Source organism: Girardinichthys multiradiatus, chromosome 3 (genome assembly GCF_021462225.1).
Source record: "Girardinichthys multiradiatus isolate DD_20200921_A chromosome 3, DD_fGirMul_XY1, whole genome shotgun sequence".
Classification (NCBI taxonomy): domain Eukaryota; kingdom Metazoa; phylum Chordata; class Actinopteri; order Cyprinodontiformes; family Goodeidae; genus Girardinichthys; species Girardinichthys multiradiatus.
This window is the reverse complement of record NC_061796.1, coordinates 1997988-2018532: the sequence shown is the minus strand read 5'-3', so window position 1 is coordinate 2018532 and position 20545 is coordinate 1997988. Positions and strand designations below refer to the sequence as shown.

Sequence of the window (20545 nt, the reverse complement as noted above, 5' to 3'; positions counted from 1 at the left end):
GACTATTCTTTTTTTCAAATTAAACTTCTGAAGGCAATTGGTTGCTCTGGATCTTATTTAAGAGTTTCCAGTAAAAGTTGGAGCTGAATACATCTGCATGCCACACTTTCCAGATTTTCTTTTCAAAATACTAAAAATTATATATAATTTTCGTTCTATTGTACGATCATGTGCAACTTTGTGCTGGACTATCACAGAAAGTTGCAATAAAATACAAGGTGTTTTGTGGTTGTCATATTAGAAAATTTGAAGGAATTGAAAATGTATTTTTGCTATTCACTGTGTGTGAATAAATATGATGCTCACACAGTTATATACTTAAACAAACAAACAAATTTAATAATTAATCACTTAATTTATTAATTTGAATTTGACGATTAGGAGCAAAATGCTGGAAAAAAATTAGGAACTGACCTGCTGTGGGCGGCGTTTTAGGTCGGTAACTATTCGTTGCCGTACCGGGAAGAGGGTTGTTTACAAATAACTTAGTAATGTGGAAGGAAAATACGAAATAGTTTTTTAAACTATCTGATTAGATGTGAAAGTGAATTATCTAAACAGTATGGAGGCTCACACCAAGCATCGGCTGTATAAATCACACTGATGAGCTTTGTTCAGACTGGTAAGTGCCGCAATTTCTCCTTTAACTCTGGTGTTTACAATCTGTCTGTCTGCAGGATAATTTGGGTTAACTAACGCGTGTTTGTTAAATATGTTTACGGAGCTACTTTTGCTTCCCTCAAACCGACAAGGTCCTTTAGTTTAACAGTCTGAACTGTCAGCAAAGTGAATATGTTTTAGTAATTGGATTTCACTTTCTGTTTAGATCTTTTCACATCAGACCGGGTTAGAAACCTGACCGGACTCCCACGAATTAAAACTGAAAGAAATAATAAGAGGTAATGTATCGCATCTTAAAATGTTTTGTCTGGCTACAGATTGTTGCTGCTTTTTGGAAACTAGAAAGAAATAAATCTATCAGAAGCTTTTTCTTTTCTTACTGCTGCTTTACTCTTTAAGCTGAGGCCATGGGCAAAACAATAGTTTTCCATTAAGGTATCTGTATGTATAAGACAGATTTTCCACCTCTGGTAAAAAAGACTTTTAGTGAACTATTAAAATGTTTATGCCAGTCACCAAGGACACACAGTACCATTTAATATATTTTCCTCCTTCTTAACCCTTAACCTTAGGGAACCCAGTTGTTTCTGTGAAGTAGGAGAGAGTGTACACTTGGAAGTAAAGGCGAATGAAATGTACCTGCTTCTACAGCAGTAAATATTTTTTACCATGGTAGTTGTTTAAAGTGTTCTGCTAAGTTTGAAATCACTGTTACATATTGGTAATAGGCTTTAAAAATTGCAAGAATGAACAATTTTTCATTTTATATGTTACAATCAAAAGGTTGATTGCATATCAAAGTATTTGTTCAACATTGTTTCAGTTCCTAATAAGCAAAAAAAAAAAAAGCAAATAGTAATGACTTCTGATGAATTAATGTACCAAGTACACACTTCAGTTCCTTTGTACTGAGATTAATCATCAGTACACTTCAAGTACGTTTGAAATGCATTAACTATACCCAAGCTCTGCTGCTGAACAAACATGGGTATGTCTTAATAAATTAGAGTATGAATGAGAATATAATTTATTTCAATCGTTAAATTTTAGAGTGAAACTCATAAATTATGAGTTTTTACACACACACAGTGATGTATTTCAAGGATTTATTTGGTTCATTTTGATGACTATGGCTAATGAAAGCACAAAGTTCAGTTCCTCAAACATTAGAATGTTACATAGGACCAATATAAACGTATACAGGTCCTTCTCAAAATATTAGCATATTGTGATAAAGTTCATTATTTTCCATAATGTCATGATGAAAATTTAACATTCATATATTTTAGATTCATTGCACACTAACTGAAATATTTCAGGTCTTTTATTATCTTAATACGGATGATTTTGGCATACAGCTCATGAAAACCCAAAATTCCTATCTCACAAAATTAGCATATCATTAAAAGGGTCTCTAAACGAGCTATGAACCTAATCATCTGAATCAACGAGTTAACTCTAAACACCTGCAAAAGATTCCTGAGGCCTTTAAAACTCCCAGCCTGGTTCATCATTCAAAACCCCAATCATGGGTAAGACTGCCGACCTGACTGCTGTCCAGAAGGCCACTATTGACACCCTCAAGCAAGAGGGTAAGACACAGAAAGACATTTCTGAACGAATAGGCTGTTCCCAGAGTGCTGTATCAAGGCACCTGAGTGGGAAGTCTGTGGGAAGGAAAAAGTGTGGCAGAAAACGCTGCACAACGAGAAGAGGTGACCGGACCCTGAGGAAGATTGTGGAGAAGGGCCGATTCCAGACCTTGGGGGACCTGCGGAAGCAGTGGACTGAGTCTGGAGTAGAAACATCCATAGCCACCGTGCACAGGCGTGTGCAGGAAATGGGCTACAGGTGCCGCATTCCCCAGGTCAAGCCACTTTTGAACCAGAAACAGCGGCAGAAGCGCCTGACCTGGGCTACAGAGAAGCAGCACTGGACTGTTGCTCAGTGGTCTAAAGTACTTTTTCCGGATGAAAGCAAATTCTGCATGTCATTCGGAAATCAAGGTGCCAGAGTCTGGAGGAAGACTGGGGAGAAGGAAATGCCAAAATGCCAGAAGTCCAGTGTCAAGTACCCACAGTCAGTGATGGTCTGGGGTGCCGTGTCAGCTGCTGGTGTTGGTCCACCGTGTTTTATCAAGGGCAGGGTCAATGCAGCTAGCTATCAGGAGATTTTGGAGCACTTCATGCTTCCATCTGCTGAAAAGCTTTATGGAGATGAAGATTTCATTTTTCAGCACGACCTGGCACCTGCTCACAGTGCCAAAACCACTGGTAAATGGTTTACTGACCATGGTATCACTGTGCTCAATTGGCCTGCCAACTCTCCTGACCTGAACCCCATAGAGAATCTGTGGGATATTGTGAAGAGAACGTTGAGAGACTCAAGACCCAACACTCTGGATGAGCTAAAGGCGCTATCGAAGCATCCTGGGCCTCCATAAGACCTCAGCAGTGCCACAGGCTGATTGCCTCCATGCCACGCCGCATTGAAGCAGTCATTTCTGCAAAAGGATTCCCGACCAAGTATTGAATGCATAACTGTACATGATTATTTGAAGGTTGACGTTTTTTGTATTAAAAACACTTTTATTTTATTGGTCGGATGAAATATGCTAATTTTGTGAGATAGGAATTTTGGGTTTTCATGAGCTGTATGCCAAAATCATCCGTATTAAGACAATAAAAGACCTGAAATATTTCAGTTAGTGTGTAATGAATCTAAAATATATGAATGTTAAATTTTCATCATTACATTATGGAAAATAATTAACTTTATCACAATATGCTAATATTTTGAGAAGGACCTGTAATTATGGCCTACACGATCACGGAGAAGACTGTTGACTGGACAGCTGTCCGGTAGACATTCAATGTCACCTTCCATAAGGAGGGTCTGCCACAAAAAACTAATTCTCAAAGAAGCTGGATTTTGTATCCAAGCATAATGATGGAAAGTTGTGTGGAAGGAAAATGTGTGGCAAAAAATGCCAGCAATCACGGAAGATTTTATGGCAGAATAACCAGCCAATATCAGCTTATTATACTTGTGATTATATAAAGACCAGTAAACAAAGTGGTTTAATATTCCGCTCATTAAAAGCTTGTACACTGCTAGCAATTAGATTATGGCAAATATTTCCTAGTTTCAATTTTTTTACTTTTGTTTAAATACCACGATATGGTGACTTTTTACTCAAGGTTTTCATTCCATCAGAAACGTCTTCCTAATTAACACTTTAGCATAAAAAGACAGAAGTATCCTCAAAGTACTTTTGGAAAAAGTATTCCTTGAACCGCCACCTTAACGTGGTGGAGGGGTTGAGTGCTCGAATGATCCTAGAGGCTATGTTGTCTGGGGCTTAAATGCCCCTGGTAGGGTCTCCCATGGCAAACAGGCTCTAGGTGACGGGTCAGACACAGAGCGGTTCAAGAACCCCTCATGACGACTACAAAATCAAGGCACGTGACGTCGCCTGATATGGCGGAGCCGGGGTCCCACCCTGGAGCCTGGGGTCAGGACTCGTCGGAGAGAACCTGGTGGCTGGGTTGCTCCTCGCGGGACCCGGCCGGGCCAAGCCCAAACGAGAAACACGAGACCATCCCCCAGTGGGCCCACCACCTGCGGGGGGAACCGTGAGTGACCGGTGCAAAGAGGATTGGGCGGCGGACGAAGGTGGAGACCTCAGTGGCCCGATCCCCTTAGGCTGGCTCTAGGGACGTGGAATGTCACCTCGCTGGGGGGGAAGGAGCCTGAGCTTGTGCGGGAAGTCGAGAGATATCGACTAGAAATAGTCGGGCTTGCCTCCACGCACATCTCCTCGAGAGGGGCTGGACTCTCTTCTACTCTGGAGTGGCCCATGGGGAGAGACGACGGGCTGGGGTGGGTTTGCTTGTCGCCCCCCAGCTCAGCCGTCTCGTGTTGGGGTTTACCCCAGTGGATGAGAGGGTCGCATCCCTGCGCCTTCGGGTTGGGGAGAGGTCTCTGACTATCATTTCAGCCTACGGGCCGAGTGGTGGTGCGGAGTACCCGGCCTTCTTGGCGTCCCTGTCGGGGGTGCTGGATAGTGCCCCTCCTGGGGACTCCATTATTCTGCTGGGGGACTTCAACGCCCACGTGGGAAACGACAGTGACACCTGAAGAGGCGTGATCGGGAGGAATGGCCTCCCCGATCTGAATCCGAGCGGTGTTTTGTTATTGGACTTCTGTGCTAGTCACGGATTGTCCATAATGAACACCATGTTCAAACATAAGGGTGTCCATCAGTGCACTTGGCACCAGGATACCCTAGGCAGGAGGTCAATGATCGACTTTGTTGTCGTATCATCAGACCTTCGGCCGCATATTTTTGACACTCGGGTGAAGAGAGGGGCTGAGCTGTCCACTGATCACCACCTGGTGGTGAGTTGGATCCGTTGGGGGAGGAGAAAGCCGGACAGACTTGGCAGGCTCAAGCGCATAGTGAGGGTCTGCTGGGAACATCTGGCAGACCCCTTGGCCAGGGATGTATTCAACTCTCACCTCCGGGAGAGCTTTGACCAGATTCCGAGGGATGTTGGAGACATAGAGTCCAAGTGGACCATGTTCCCACATCTATTGTCGATGCTTCTGCCCGTAGCTGCGGCCGTAAGGTCTGCGGTGCCTGTCGCGGCGGCAATCCCCAAGCCCGTGGTGGACACCGGCAGTAAGGGACGCTGTCAAGCTGAAGAAGGAGTCCTGTGGTTGGCTTATGGGACTCCCGAGGCGGCTGACTGGTACCATGGGGACAAGCGTGCCACGGCTCGGGCGGTGGCAGAGGCAAAAACTCAGACCTGGGAGGAGTTCGGTGAGGCCATGGAGAAGGACTACCAGTTGGCCTCGAAGCGATTCTGGCAAACCGTCCGGCGCTTCAGGAGGGGGAAGCAGTGCTTCGCCAACACTGTTTACAGTGGCGGGTGAAGCTGCTGACCTCGACTGGGGACATTATCGGGCGGTGGAAGGAGTACTTCGAGGATCTCCTCAATCCTGCCATCACGCATTCCCTGGTGGAAACAGAGGCTGGGGACTCGGGATTGGACTCTTTCATCACCCGGGCAGAAGTCACCGAGGTGGTTAAAAAGCTCCGCGGTGGCAGGGCTTCGGGGTTGGATGAGATCCGCCCTGAGTACCTCAAGTCTTTGGATGTTGTGGGGCTGTCATGGTTGACACGCCTCTTCAACATTGCGTGGCGGATGGGGACAGTGCCTTTCGATTGCCTGACTGGGGTGGTGGTCCCCCTACATAAGAAGGGTGACTGGAGGGTGTGTTCCAACTACAGGTGCATCACACTCCTCAGCCTCCCTGGTAAGGCCTATGCCAGGGTATTGGAGAGGAGAGTCCAGCCGATAGTCGAACCCCGGCTTCAGGAGGAGCAGTGTGGTTTTTGTCCCGGCCGTGGAACACTGGACCAGCTCTATACCCTCTACAGGGTACTCGAGGGTTCATGGGAGTTTGCGCAACCGGTCCACATGTGTTTTGTGGACCTGGAGAAAACATTCGACTGTGTCCCTCATGATGCCCTGTGGGGGGTGCTCCAGGAGTATGGAATCGGGGGCCAAGAGTTTTTTGCAGTAACAAATGGTTCTTTCGTGTTTTTGTTTTGCCTCTATGGAAATATTTAAAATGATAAGCTAACTGTTTTTTTTTTTTTTTACTAGAGTCGTGTTTTAAATAGGTAAAAGCTTTAGAGACTGCAACAGAAATCACTCTTATTAATAAAATAATCAGGGTAATTGTTATTACCCTGATTACCCTTAACAGAGGATTAAATGTCCCTGAAATCCTTGACTTGTGTTCGTGGTTACCTCTACAGACAACAAAGCTACCTTTATTGCAATAAAATGATCTTACATGTAAGAAAACCGCTGCAAGGAACATTGTGTTTGGGTGAGCAGTTTTCCAGGTCATCAAGATCTTCAGGGTATGAAGGGCAGTTGAAGGCTTCAGGATACCCAAGAGTGTAGAGCAAGTGCTGGTACTGTTTCCTATTAAGGAGTGCACTTCAGACACATGCTACCACCAGTGCAGAGCTTGTTGAACCTCAGCAGCAGGTGGATGTGAATGCATCTGCATAAGCAAAGATGGGAATACTTTTGAATAACGGCAAAGTGACAACCCGTTAAGCAAATATTACTTGAATAGACACGAAGAAGACAATGTTTCCTTCCTTATCTAAACAAGGGGAAATTATGTTGGAAGTGATATGTCAAAAATAGACATCTATTATTGCCTAAATGTGGTTAATAGGTGGTTGATCAAATGGGCTAAAAAGTCAGATTTTTATTGTCTTTATTTAGGCTAATTTTTGAGTGGACATATAAAATAAGAAAAACAACAAAAAAAATGCTAATAAAAACCAAAATTTCAAAGGTTTATTTTTTTTCTTCAGTTTACCATAAAAACATATAAGAAAACCTTGATATCTTGAAACCACAACACACACCATTTGTGTGTTGTCAGTGAACACTTTTGGTCAAAATCAGTTTCAGTTTTCTGGTCACTGAAGACATTTTAAGATCAAAAGCGTTATTTTTTACAGGGTTTTATGTGTGTTTTGTAAACTGTTCGACTTATTTGTTCAACAAAAACCTTTCTTCTGTACATAATCCAAAAATAAAAACGTGTATTGTTTCTTTGGAACAATCGAGAAATGCAAGTAAACATGTCTTTGTGTTTAACAGCATCTATGGTTAAAACTAAGATTAGCTGTTAAAAATACAGTAATATTCTGCCCTGATACATGATGGCACATATTTCAGTTGTTGAATATATATTTTGTTATGTGGAGGTGAGATTTTACTATTCATATATTCTTTCATATATCCTTCCTGTTTCTGTTTTTTTTTTTTTTTTTTTTGCTGATAACAAATGTCTATACACATATCTGCTGTAAATTCAAAGTGAATGTTTGTGTTTTATACTTTAAAATTATTGTAAAGGATTCTAAAGTGTGGGAAAGTCTGGATTTTGAAAAGTGTGTATATATGAACTGGTCCGGTTCCGGAGGTGTGTACGGGCTCCTTGTGTCACAAAGTTTATTCATTTGAATTGTGTATTTAATAAAAATCAAGCTCTGCCCGAACTTGCAGTGTGTGGGCACATTGAGAAAAAGCGGAGCAGGTGCAGCGTGGAAGTTACACAGAGGTGTCGGCTGTGGGCACTCAGCGGGAAACATGGCAGAGAAAGGCAACAAGCTGACACTGAGGCGCCTGGAGGGACCCATCAACAAGTTCATTAAAGTAGCTCTGCCCACGGACCTGGAGAGGCTGCAGAAACACCACAGTAACACACTGAAGGTGAGGGCTCATGTCTCCCTGGACACATGACCACATCCAGGATGTTACTCAACGTGAATAAGTACAATTTGTATCTTTGATGTTCACAGTATCAACAGAGCCAGCAATGGGAGCGCCTCCATCAGGAGCATATGAACGCCAGCAGAACTGTTCAGGTATATTATAATCCTTTTAACTGAACAAAGAAGACATCTAAAGCTTGTGTATTTGGTGAATAACAGGTTTTATTTAGAGAATAATTTAACTGCCTGCCACTTAAAGTCCCTCTGCATGTTCTTAGTGTATATTTGGTGATAAATCACGTAAAGCTTCTAACCTCCTAAATTTAGACTTCAACCTTTTTAACATTTGTGGCAATCCCGTTTTTAAGATCAAAGATCAGTGTTAGGAGAGCTTTTGGTGGTTTTATCCAATTAACCTCAGACAGCGTCTAAGTAAAGTAAAAAATTGTTAGTCTTCTGCTTTAGAGCCGGTTTGAGCTGATGTTTGACAAAGATCCGATGTCTGTTGAACCCCCTAGAAAATAGTAGGGGAAACTGAACTCTGCTGTACATCAAATAACTGACAGTCACAGTGCCTTTTAAGAGTATAAATACCCATGGATGGATGGATGGATGAATGGATGGACAGACAGATAGCCTTGAAACCCTGTGTGAAGTACATTTCAAAAGGTGCTCAGTTGAGATCACTTTTCTTCTCTACAAATATAAGACTATAAAGAAACTAAAAATCTGGACAAGAAAAGAGGAAGGTCTACCAGAACCTTATCTCCTGCATGTGGTAAGTACTTCTTTGCATGCTCGTTTACATGGCTGGTGTGAAAAGACTCAAGGGATGCTGTTGCCTGGAAGCCACCGTGTCTCTGAAGGTGAAATAACTCCAAATAGGCACACACCTGTCCTCTCACCATTACCCCACTAACCCCCCTGGGAGCGCTCATGGAGTGCTTTCCCGTGTCTTTTTGTGGCGCTTACTCAGAGTCTGTGTTTGGCACTCCTACCTTAGACGTTTGTATGTGTATCCGGGTGTTTTTTGTGTTTATCTGTCCCATACAGGTGGATAGATGGACTGATTATAGACGGTCTTTATATCAGAAGGTGTACAGTTTATCGTTCTGTCTTTAAAAAAACGACTCTGCTCTCTTACCTAATTTCTGAAGATGTCTTCACTCATTTACTAAAAAAAATATTCTCTTCTGGCATGTCTTAGGTTAGGATCTGTGCTCTCATTGCAAACCCGGTTAATTTGCAGGCTGACAGGTTCTATGTCTGCTTCTATGTTAATCAGTGTGTCTTTTCTGTTTCATGCACGCGGAGACACAAGTGTGGGTGTATGTTTATTCATGTTCTGTAATTAAAGGAGTGTGTTATCGGCAGGACGTTGACCCACTGAGCCTGGGTTGCGCCTTGGCCTGGAGGACTGATGGCTGGGATGTAATCCTCCTGTCACCCTCGGGGCATTTTCCCGTGTTCCCCCATCCTCATATTTACCTTATTAAGCTCCCATCAACTCGCAAACAACCCCACACAGACATATATAAGCACACACACACACACACACACACACACACACACACACATGGGCCTAACATGGAACAAACATTGTAAATAAAGAGCCAAAGGTACATGCAAACACAACACTAATTTCAATAAAGTTGGGATTTTCCTGCCTGTTTTAGATCCATAAGTAGTGTGGAATCTGGTTTTGCAATAGTCTACTATTTGAAATATCAAAGCTTTTATTTTGATGAGTATCTTTAAGGTTTATTTTGAGATGCCAACATAGCCCTATTCTGACTGGTTTAGTTCCATTAAAATGGGGAATTTCCTGTTCCCAATATCTACACTAGAAGATTAAGGCTTTTATTTTGAAAACTTGAATTGTATCAGTAAAGGGGAATGTACATTTACAATAACCTAACCCTTCAAAAAATGTAGACTTTTATTTTAAAGATCTGTCAACCTTATTTTGAAAGTCTAAATGACTAACCCTGTTGATAGCCACTTTTGGCCCATTAGGTATTTAAACCCTGTTCTACTAACAATACAGCATATATAGGAGTTAGCCTCCCATGTTAACCAGTATCTAATAGCTTTGTTTTGAAAGTTCCGATTAATCCCTTCCTCATTGCTGGTTTAAGTTCATTAGAAAATGGAGTCCTCCTTCAGTTTCATTTTGCCCTAAAAAGACTCTTACTTTGAAGGGTATTTGTGAGTTAAACTTTGAGAAATTGCAGAACCTTAGTGTCAAGATGCAATATGCAATGGTCTGAACACTATAGGCATTAGCAAAAATAATTTTTTATAAATACTTTAGGGTCCCTTGTCCTGCTTCTGTCCCTTATTAACAAACGTTCTTGCCTTGCTTTCTAATTGTAGTAGCTTTAAAATATCATTCATCTTCTACGTCACATATTCCATAGTGGGTCACAGGGGAGCTGGTGCCTATCTCCAGCAGTCTACGGGCGAGAGCCAATCCATCACAGGGCAACAAAGAGACATACAGGACAAACAACCATGCACACACTCATTCACACCTAAGGGCAATTTAAAGAGAGCAATTAACCTAACAGTGGAAGGAGAACCCACGCATGCATGGGGAGAACATGCAAACTCCATGCAGAAAGACCCCTGGCCAGGACTTGAACCCAGGTCCTTCTTGCTGCAAGGCAACACTGCAGCCCTTTAAATATTTAATTCTTTATTTGTTTGCCACAGAAGTTTACTAAATACAACCAGATTTCACTCTGAGTAACCAGTGAGTCATCTGTCGTTCTGCAGCAACTGAGATCAAACATCAGAGAGATGGAGAAGCTGTGCAGCCGGGTCCGTTCTGAAGACGCTGAAGCTCTGGAATTGCTGGTAAAGCCAGTTAGGGACAGAGCATCAGGTGCAGCACAGGGCTTCCTGCTTCTGCACTCCAACCCACCTCCGATTGTGCCAGCATCGCCGGCTGCACAACTTTCCATCAGTAGCTGCCCTGATGTTGAGGAGGTTGACGAGGAGCCACTGTCGGACAGGCAAATTCAGCTTCAGCTTCCAGAAATCCCAGCTGATCAGATTGCGGCTGAGTCCTGGGATAACCTGGAAGAGGTATGGAGGAGGGGCACTAAGTATAATCTGGTAGTTGTGTTTCAATTCATTTTTTAAACTTTTAATTAAGACAGAAAACCAAACAAAACTGTTCGCTCAACTTATAAATATAACCTCCAGAATCTGGTCAGCTAAATCTCACTTATAAAAAATGTATTCAGCACATCTGCACAGGAAAAACAAGTCTTTATAAATTGCAATTTTCAGTGCTTTGAAAAAGTATTTATCCCCTCAGCCTCACAGATTTCTTTTATTTTCGCTATTTTATCATGGTAAAACGTGTCTTTGAGGAGCAAATTCATTAATTCATCTATCAGTCTGGAAGGCAATTCAGAGCCATTGTGAAGGATTTGGGACTCCAGTGAAAAACAGTGAGAGCCATTATCCATCAATGGAGAAAACATGGGATCAAGGTGAGCGTTTCCAGGAGTGTCCTGCTGAACAAAACTACACTATAGCTCATCAACAAATCATCAAGAAGCTCACAAAAGAACCCTGAACAATTAACCCCTTAACCTAATAACAGATTGTGCTGCACCTGGTGGTAACAGCTGCCGTCAAACAATAAGGAATTTTGGAGGAATTTTGGGTCATTCTCCTTACTGCAAGTCATTCAAGTCCTAAAGGAGCAAATTAACCCCAGACCATTAAACTACCACCACCTGACCGATGAGTGTTCTTGACTTTCTTTAGGTGCGGACATGATATGTTGCCTAGAGATAATATGGCCTAATTCATGTTCTAAGATATGTTCTATTTGAGGGACTTCTTCATTCAACAGGTCTGATTGCAGAGGGGCCAAATTGAAATTAAGCTCACCATTCCAAAAATGTGGTTAATCGCAGTTAATTCAGGAATTAACTAGGGGGCAATCACTTTTTCATTCTGGGCTAAGTTTGTTTTGATGGATTTTTTTCTAATAATTAATGGTCTGAGAGTCTGAAAGATTTAGAAGCAAAAACAAAGAAAATCTTTTAAGGGGCGATTACTTTTTAACAGTACTGTATAATGACTTTTAGATAAATAAGGAAAACTGTCACTTGAAAAGATGGAGGCAGGTCAGGGGGTCAGTGTGACCCAGTCTAGGCTAATCTACCTTGTAGTAAAGACTGCTATTGTTGAATAGTTCATTTTCATTGGATAACGCTGTAGATTTGTCTGAGAAGTAATTAAGTGTAATAAAAAAAGCAACTTCTTCCCCCTCAGGACCTGAAGGAGCTGAGCGGTTTAGTGACAGAGTTCTCCCTGCTTGTCCATGTGAGTACAAACACTCTGCAGGGTCCTACATTCAGATTTCAGCATTGTATGCATTGCTCCATCTACATGCACGCACAGCAAACTCAGTCTGACAGAGGCTGTGCACCCGCAGTGTTTCCAGGAAGCTCTCTGTGCGTTTGAGATACGTGTGCCCGAGGAGAGGCTAAGGAGTTGATGAGAGGGAGGGTAGGAAGGGGGGATTTAGTGCGAGGATAGCATGTTGTTAGATAGGGAGAGGAGGGAAACGAGGGATGCAACAGAGCAGGTGGAGAACAGACGGTTCATATTATCTCTTTCCTCTGGGATAGAGGGAAAGGAGCAGGGACGCTGAGTGAAGGAGAGATTAACAATGGAGAGAGTGAAGATGTAGCTGTGTAAAAAAGAAAAAGAAGGGGGGAGGCAGAAAAAGCATAGACATGTTGTGGCGTCTCTAGGGTGAGAGATGCCGTTTGGGGAGTAATATTCCAGCAGGCTTAGCCACAGTGGAAACACTGAGTGAGTGTGTGGTTGTTTCTTTGTTTGTGTCACGTCAGCGGCTGAGTTTCTCTGCTCGTCTGCCTTCTCTTTAGGACTTTCCACCAAGCATTTAATTTAAGCATTAAAGCGGACTCTGATATTATAATTATTCAGTTTTGAAATTAAGAATACACTTTCTGTACATGAAAAAATTTTTATGACAAAATTCATAAATAAAGTTGTAGCAGAAAAGTAAACATATTTAAAATCAGTTCATCGATGTCCTGGTTGTAGGTGTGATATTGTTCATCACTGAGTTATTTTTCAAGATGTTTTAGTCTCATTTGCTAAAAGTTTCCCGGTTTTGCCGTTCAAAAATAAATTATTAGCATTTTTTCTTATTTAATGTTACCTAAAACATCTTCAGATTTATTTACAAACCATTTTTTGCCCTGAAGTATATATATTTTTTAAATATCAATCTGTTAAAAAAATGTTTGTGCCAGAGGTCCTGTGTTATCTAGCTCTGAAAACCTCAAATTTCATACAAACCTGAACTCTTCACTAATTCTAACCCAAAATCTTCCTGCTGGTGAATAAAGAATATTTTGGTAGAATTTCATTTTTGAAAAATGTTAAACTGTTTTGTAGAAAAAGTTAAAAATAACATATTTTGCCCTGCATGTCTTCCTGTCCCATCTTTTGTGCAACCTAAACATTTTTATTCTTCTTTTTAAAAAATCAGGTTGTTGTACGAAGCAATTTTTTTTCAAAATTTTATTTTAACTATTTAATTACTATTTAATAAAAAGAAAGCAACCATTTATTCCAGCTTTTCTGAGTTTTTTTTTTGTTATAATAGTTTTTGTGCAACTTAAACCTAGCTACACTATTTTTTATTATGCAAAAATCTTCAGACTGTTTAATTATTTTTTATTTAGTTACATTTTTAGGTATTTAACTATTTTGGGAAAAAAATAAATAAAACCAGCTGTTATCGGTGTTTCTTATGCAACCTAAACTTTGCTTGTTTTAAAGTTATATTAACAAAATCTTCTGACTCGTGTATAAAGCTCTTTTTTTTTTTGGCAGAACTTTTTTTTTAACATCAACTATTTGGTGAAAACAAAATATAAACCGTTTATGCTAAAATTTCTTAGTTATCCAGTTCTTTAGTGGAACATAATCTGTACCTGTTTGTTTTTTCGTATTTTGTATTATCCAAAAGATCGGAAGAGTCCTCTATCAAGCATTTTTTTTTAGGAAAATTGAATTTCTTTCAGAAAAATTCAAACTAGTTTGTAAAAATAAGAACCAACAGTTGCCCGAGTTCCTGTGCCTGGCTCTAAAGTCGCAGCTTTTGTGCAGTTTTTTGCTTTTCAGGCAACAAAAAATAACAGCCTGTAAGATGAGAAAGAATACAAAGCAGCTCTGCGTAACTCTGAGGCTGGTGAAAAAGTGCAGTGCTCTGCATGAATGAGCGTAATATTAGCAAAACCATCAGAAAATAACAGGAAGTTTATTTTTGTCGTGTAAGGGAAGGTGAAGGTTGTTTCTGAGGAAGAAGAGCAAATGAAGGTAAAGCTCTCTGCTCTGCTTGTTGTTTGGCCCCTGTGTCCATCCAGTCCTCACATGGAGAGAGAGACAGCTGCCACTCTGAATATTTCATGAGATCCACACAATAGCACACACAGTATGACTAAATCCTAGTTGAATATACCTGCACATGCGTCCACCGTGCCGTAGCGCAGAATTTGGTCAGGTAAAAAGCTAATCTTTGAACACAACAGGTGGTCGCTGCATATGTGTCAGTGCACGTTGGAATATGAGTGTGAGTTAATTTACACGCCCGTGCTTCAGTCCCAGCAGGAGAAGATTGACAGCATAGAGGACAACGTCAACACCGCCACAGCCAACGTGGAGGAGGGGACCAGGAGCCTGGGGAAGGTGGGTGTTTATGTATCTGTGTGTTTATGTCCTGATGATCCCCTGTGTGAGTGTGTGTGGTGTTTGGGAGATGGGGAGATCGATGGCACTTTGCCTCCCAGCCATTCCACAGCGTTTGTCCCCATCGATCCTTTTGAATATGGAGGAAAGCTGCAATTAAGGAAATAGAGAGAGGAGAGGGAAAAGGGAGGGGAGAGTGATAAAGACGTTGGATAAGGAGGCTAACAAGCTCGGACCTAAATGTGTGTGTGTGTGTGTGTGTGTGTGTGTGTGTGTGTGTGTGTTAGAGTTAAATGAGGGTTTTTATAATTTCTCAGGTTAGTTACTCTGTCCTGCAGTGTAAATCAGAAGACGAATCACTGCCCTTCATATATGTGAAATGTCTAACTTTTTGTTAGACATTTCCAGAAGGAACCCTGTAGTTTTTTCCCCCAAACTAAATTAAAAGTATTTAGAAGTTTGTTTGTTTTTTTAAAGCAAATGTGCAAAAACCTCTCAGGTAAATATGGTCTGAGGGTTTTATTTAATGTTGATCTATTGTTACAAACGTCAAAATTACAAATATGGACAATTATTAGTGCAATATTCTTTGAAATGAACAAATAATATGTAACGTTGCGTAGCCGTCAGAAATGTATCTGATACTTTGCTTACTAGCTAAAAACGTTTGCTTACAGCCAGCTCTACAGGTATTGGCACCCCTGGTAAAGATGTGCAGTAAGCTTTAAAATAAATTGTTTTATTACTGTAACATCATCTCACACAGAAAAAATAACATGCAGATCTTCAACAGTGATTTTTGAGACTCAGAGACTTTTTACCTCCACCCACCCTCATCTTACCTAGTGGGACTTGAGTCCAGGCTTGTTTGTCACGATCCCAGTTGTTCTATTGTTAAAGTAGATATTGGCAAGTTTAGGAGAGGAGCATTTTCTTTGTTTTCATTCACTGATTGATAAAGATTAACATTAATTTGATTTACTTGAATGTCATGGGAAGAGTGGCTAAAAGAATAGGCATCTGTTTCACATCATATTTGTAACCCACAGAAAGAGGCAAATATGGGTGCCCCGCGGCTCAGCAATATACACCAGATACAGCCGTCGCTGGTTTGATTCCCGACCTGGGGCCTTTACTGCATGTCTCCCTGCCTTGTTCCTGGCAGACTACTAATAAATAAAGGTCACTAATGCAACAACATTAAAAAAATACTTTAGTTGCAATTATTTTGAGGGGATGGTTAGGGTTGCACCAATCCTTTGGTGAAAAACATTATTTCCTAATTTTTCTAAAGATTTTCCAGTTTGAGATTATGCTGCTATAATAAAAGATTATTTCACTTTACTGCTTTTTACTCTTATTTACCAGGGGTGCTAATAATTGTGGATTGCTTCATTATATCCAGGTAGTGACATTTTCTGCTTTAGGATGTGTAATTTGAGCCACAGGTTCATATAAAAGAATAAATGCCGGAGTCTAAAACGTCCACCAGTTCAGTTTAATAAAACGTTAATTCACTAGCAGTTCGGTTCTGTTTATACGTCATTCTCTCGCCGCTTCTTTAATTAGTAAAAGTAATCATAATAATATGAATAAATGAAAAATAGTGCACTAAACTTCTAAGACAAACAAACAAAAGCATCCTGTGAGGTGAGCTGGATGTAGAGGGTGGAGATAATACAGATGAGAATGGTGTCAGATGTTTTAACATGTTTGAAAGCTTGTAATCTGTAATCGGGTCAAACACTATTACACACACACATAAGACATATATATCCACCCTGCTCATTTCCTCCCTCCTCCACAACTTCTATAGCCAGAGTCCTTTTAACTCAGCTCAGATTAAATTAATATTTCCTCAACTGCCACGGGGGTGTGGACAAGCAATGCTGGCTTTTGAACTAGATTAATTTAATGGTGAAGTGTTAATCAAGTGAGTGTCTGTGTGTGTGTGTGTGTGTGTGAGAGAGAGAGAGAGAGAGGATGGTCAGAGAATCAATCATTAATTGCCATCAGCAAAAAACACCTTCCACTCTGATGATAACAGCTGTAATAACATGAGGCCCACATCTCTCTGATTTCTCCTAAATAAAGATAATAAAAAGGCTTTGATGCAGCTGTGGAACCGAACCTTTACATTTACACATGCAGGCTTATTTGTATTTTAGTTTTTTTTTTTCCTTGGGCTTCAACCTTCTGTGGGTTGATGAGTGATCATGAAAGGATAGCTGCATGCACACTCTGTCACAGGCTGCCTTTAAGCCACAAAGTCTTGACACCTTTAAAGGTGTGCGAGGTAAATTAAACCTGAGCGTATCTCTTCTTCATGTCTCTCCAGGCAGTGGGCTACAAGCTGGCGGTGCTGCCAGTCGCCGGGGCACTTCTGGGCGGCGTGCTGGGAGGCCCTCTCGGCCTGCTAGCTGGATTCAAAGCTGCCGGGGTGGCTGCTGCTCTGGGAGGGGGAGCCCTCGGCTTCGCGGGCGGTAACCTGGTCCGCAAACACCGCCGAGCCCAAGTGGACCAACAGATGAAGCCACTGACAGTGCCACCAGCAGAAAAACCTGAGAGTAATAAGGACAAATGACCCAGAAGCTTTTCTGTGTGGACTGACCGATCTGAACCTCTGAGTCTGAAGAGACTCAGAGGCAGACAATGTGTGCACTTTGTTAAACAGTTGTTTAAAAACAGCCTTAATTATGAGCTAGTTCTGGTCAGGATGTTCATGTAGGCCTACTCTCATCACCAGGATGTATCTTATACTTTTTACCTTTTAATGTTTGATGTTTTTCCAGGGTGGACTTAAAATACAAAAAGAAATTGCAAAGACCTTTTAAAAACATGAATTGGAGCACATAATACATTTTTTTCATACATGCACACATACAGGCTCAAATATATACAGTACATGTGCCTCCAATAGTATTCAGTTAAATATCTCTGAGCAACTGTACCTCAACCTCAAGCTTTTTGTCCCATCATTGAGCTTCTTGCATAATTCTGGCTGGATATTTAACCAGTCTTCTTATCAGAAATGGCAAAGTGTATTAAAATTGTTGGTTACTGCCACAGACCTTCCAAAGTTCATAAATTTTCAATAAGGTTGAGTTTGGAGCAATTATTGCTGTAAAACGTATGGACTAGGCTAAAAAACAAATCTGTAACAGGAAATTAAACATTTGAAGGAAGTCTACAGGTTCAGCCAAGAAGAACGATGAAATATTCTGCCTAGATCTTGACAGAAGCTTGTTCACGGTTACAGAAACCCTGAGCTTGAAGGGCATTTGACAAAATGTTGTAGGTGGTGTTTGTATATTTTTCACCACAATAAATTCAAACTTGTGCGCCCTGTTCGTGGGCATTGGCTAATCATTCAAAGAACAGCATAAATGGCTGGACTCTAAAAATCTTCAGAGCAAAGCACACTACAGCTTTTAGTTTTTGCAGTTACTAAACCTATTTATTATTGATGAAAATGTAGCCCTTTGTGAGAAGACTATCTGAACATCTTGTCCTGATCTGTCACTGTTAACAGCACATGTAGGATTTGTTTCTATCTCCACAAGTGTCTACTCTTTTGTATTTGTGTATGCAGAAAATGTGAACAGCTAATGGTGAATGTAAACAATACAGCTTAAAATGAAAGAAATACTACTTTTATGCAGAAAAGTAGCACTTATGGTGCCAAAGTCCTGACCACTTCAGACAGGAGTGTGTGAGGTTGTATGAAGAGATGCTACTGCCGCCAAATAAAATGTTTTTAGCAGAAATGTAATTTATTGGATAAACTGAGCAAAACAATAGATTAGGTCACCGTATTTCTATTGGTAGAGTAGCTGGAATACATAAACCCCAATCAGGACCTGCTATAGACTGTTCCTTCAGCATGATGGTGCCACTACCAGGCTTTGAGTTGATGTTCTAAGTTTTATGCTCTACTAGAAAATCCTTACAATAATGTTTTTCAGGAATTTTCCCATGACTGATAACAGAAGTAGATAACATTCATTGTGGCAGGGTGTCATATAAAATAGAAAATATAAATCAGTAGAATTATCATGAGTCTTTCAGGAGACATAATCCATAGCCAGGTAAGTTGTTTTATACCTCCTGTGCAGTCATGTCATTAATTGGATCAACAAAACATTAAACAGCAGGAATAATGGAGTTCAGACACAAACACACATCTGTAAAATGTTTTTTTATTTCTTTTTATCTCTTTTTTGTTCTTCACCTCTGAGATGAGCAATTAAAAAAATGGCATCAGACTCCCCCCGTTGTGGCTTTGTATGTGGGCTGATATGTTACTATGCAGGTCCTATATTGAAGGGCAGGACACACACAACACCAATGAGTCCCAAACACGTCCAAATCCAACGTCTTGATTCTCAGAAATCGAGAATTGTACGAAAACCTTAAAGACGTATATGAGACAAAAAAGAGGTTTTAGGGGAAAAAAAACTTGAAACAAAGTGGCAGGCTTCATTTCCACCATTTGGGTTTTCCCCCTTAAAACACTGAAGAGTCGTAGTGTTTTCTCCCCCAGCATGAAGACAAGCAGACAACAAAAACAAGAGTTACATAAATTCATGACGATGTTGATGCAAATCGCTCAGGAACATTTTTTTAATCGTTCTCTGGCTCATTTGAAAACAACTCGGGTCTTTCTTTGCGGTGAATTTGTCGCCTCTCAGACTGTGCAACAAAATGAGGCTCTTTCAAGTTCAAATAAAATAATTTCTGACTATTTTTCTGAGGCTCTGTGAAAGGGCTGTAGCAGAAATTAAGGTTAAAAATCTTTTTATCGTGTTTTTCAGGAATTGTCTTATTACTAATGACAGAAATATATAAACAAGATCCACTGTGGCACCATATTATCAAAACTACAACAAAAATATCCATGGAGTAGTCCCATAAGCATTTAAAGAGACATCATTATCCATAGCCAGAATACAAACAGTACCAGAGAGAGAAGGGGCATATCCCAACAGGATGTTGTAGCTCCGTCTGAGGAAAAGGTCTTTTAACGTCTGTGTGGTGAGAAGACATTGAAGTAAAGCTACTTTAAACAGGCATCATTTTTTAACATGTGCTCCACAAATGAATTAGACAGGAGATGGTCATGTTGAGAAGCAGCTATGAGGTTAATGAGATTACAAGGGCATCTTGTAAGGAGACGGACTCAACTGAACAAACCCACAGACAAGAACCGCACAGCTGGAGTGAGGACAGTTTGTTGCTCAGGACTGAAAAATGACGTGATGAGATAAAGACTGAATAAAATAAAGCAAACTCTTTAAGTTAGATCAACATTGTGATTCCAACATAGCACAAACATATTTACAACCTCCAAAGAAATAAAAGTACACTTCTCTTTATGCCCTAAATGCCCCAACCCCATGCCCACACACATTTTCTTCTTTATTTCCCGTCCTCTTAAATCAAAATAAAAACTGAATGTTAAAGAGTTATGAAAATATAGGTTACTCCAACATTGTTGTGGACTGCTCTTTCTCTCTCCCCTCCTCTGCATCATGTTCTTTGTTTCTTAACCTTTCCGTCTTCCTTCTTCTCCTTATCCATTTCTTCAGTAAAGGTGTTGGGTTTTACTCTTCTGTCCCGCTGAAATGTCCCAACCCTAACCCCCTCCCTGACCCCGGGGCATGGCATTGAATCTCAGGATCCCTGGAAGGCTGTTTAGGTCACAGCTCGTCGCGGTCCCGTCCGAGGATGGTGTAGCGGGTCTCGCTCGGTGCGAGCTTCTGGAATGAGCTCTCTGGAGGATTGCTGGCCACTTCTTTGCCGGTTTCCTCCTGGGATTAATGGTCAAATTAATTAAAAACAGTTTAAATTTTCTATTAA

At 40.9% G+C, this 20545-nt stretch overlaps 2 protein-coding genes across 3 annotated transcripts in view; one reads left to right on the top strand and one right to left on the bottom strand.

The window, feature by feature from the left end:
• The first annotated feature begins 441 nt into the window (after positions 1-441).
• On the top strand, positions 442-18951 carry stx17 (syntaxin 17). 2 transcript variants are annotated; one of them, XM_047360440.1, is made up of 9 exons: positions 442-622; positions 827-899; positions 7728-7934; positions 8024-8089; positions 8646-8714; positions 10715-11026; positions 12233-12283; positions 14600-14686; positions 17025-18951. In XM_047360440.1, the coding sequence occupies exons 3-9, from the start codon at positions 7812-7814 to the stop codon at positions 17268-17270; spliced, it is 954 nt and encodes a 317-aa protein (XP_047216396.1). In that variant the 5' UTR covers positions 442-622; positions 827-899; positions 7728-7811; the 3' UTR covers positions 17271-18951. The 2 variants fall into 2 exon arrangements, with proteins under 2 accessions (XP_047216396.1, XP_047216397.1); XM_047360441.1 differs by lacking the exon at positions 8646-8714.
• erp44 (endoplasmic reticulum protein 44) overlaps positions 18870-20545 on the bottom strand; it is a 17365-nt gene continuing 15689 nt past the window's right edge. Inside the window, exon 11 of the mRNA XM_047360438.1 lies at positions 18870-20496. Within this exon, the coding sequence (XP_047216394.1) occupies positions 20386-20496 (111 nt within the window). The 3' untranslated portion in view covers positions 18870-20385. The remainder of the gene's footprint in view (positions 20497-20545) is intronic.

Bases quoted from the DNA above. Each gene is read 5' to 3' on its own strand.
- stx17 (XM_047360440.1), top strand. From the start codon at position 7,812: ATGGCAGAGAAAGGCAACAAGCTGACACTGAGGCGCCTGGAGGGACCC. The intron at 8,090-8,645 runs GTATATTATAAT...TACAAATATAAG, and splicing joins ACGCCAGCAGAACTGTTCAG to ACTATAAAGAAACTAAAAAT. The intron at 12,284-14,599 runs GTGAGTACAAAC...CCCGTGCTTCAG, and splicing joins AGTTCTCCCTGCTTGTCCAT to TCCCAGCAGGAGAAGATTGA.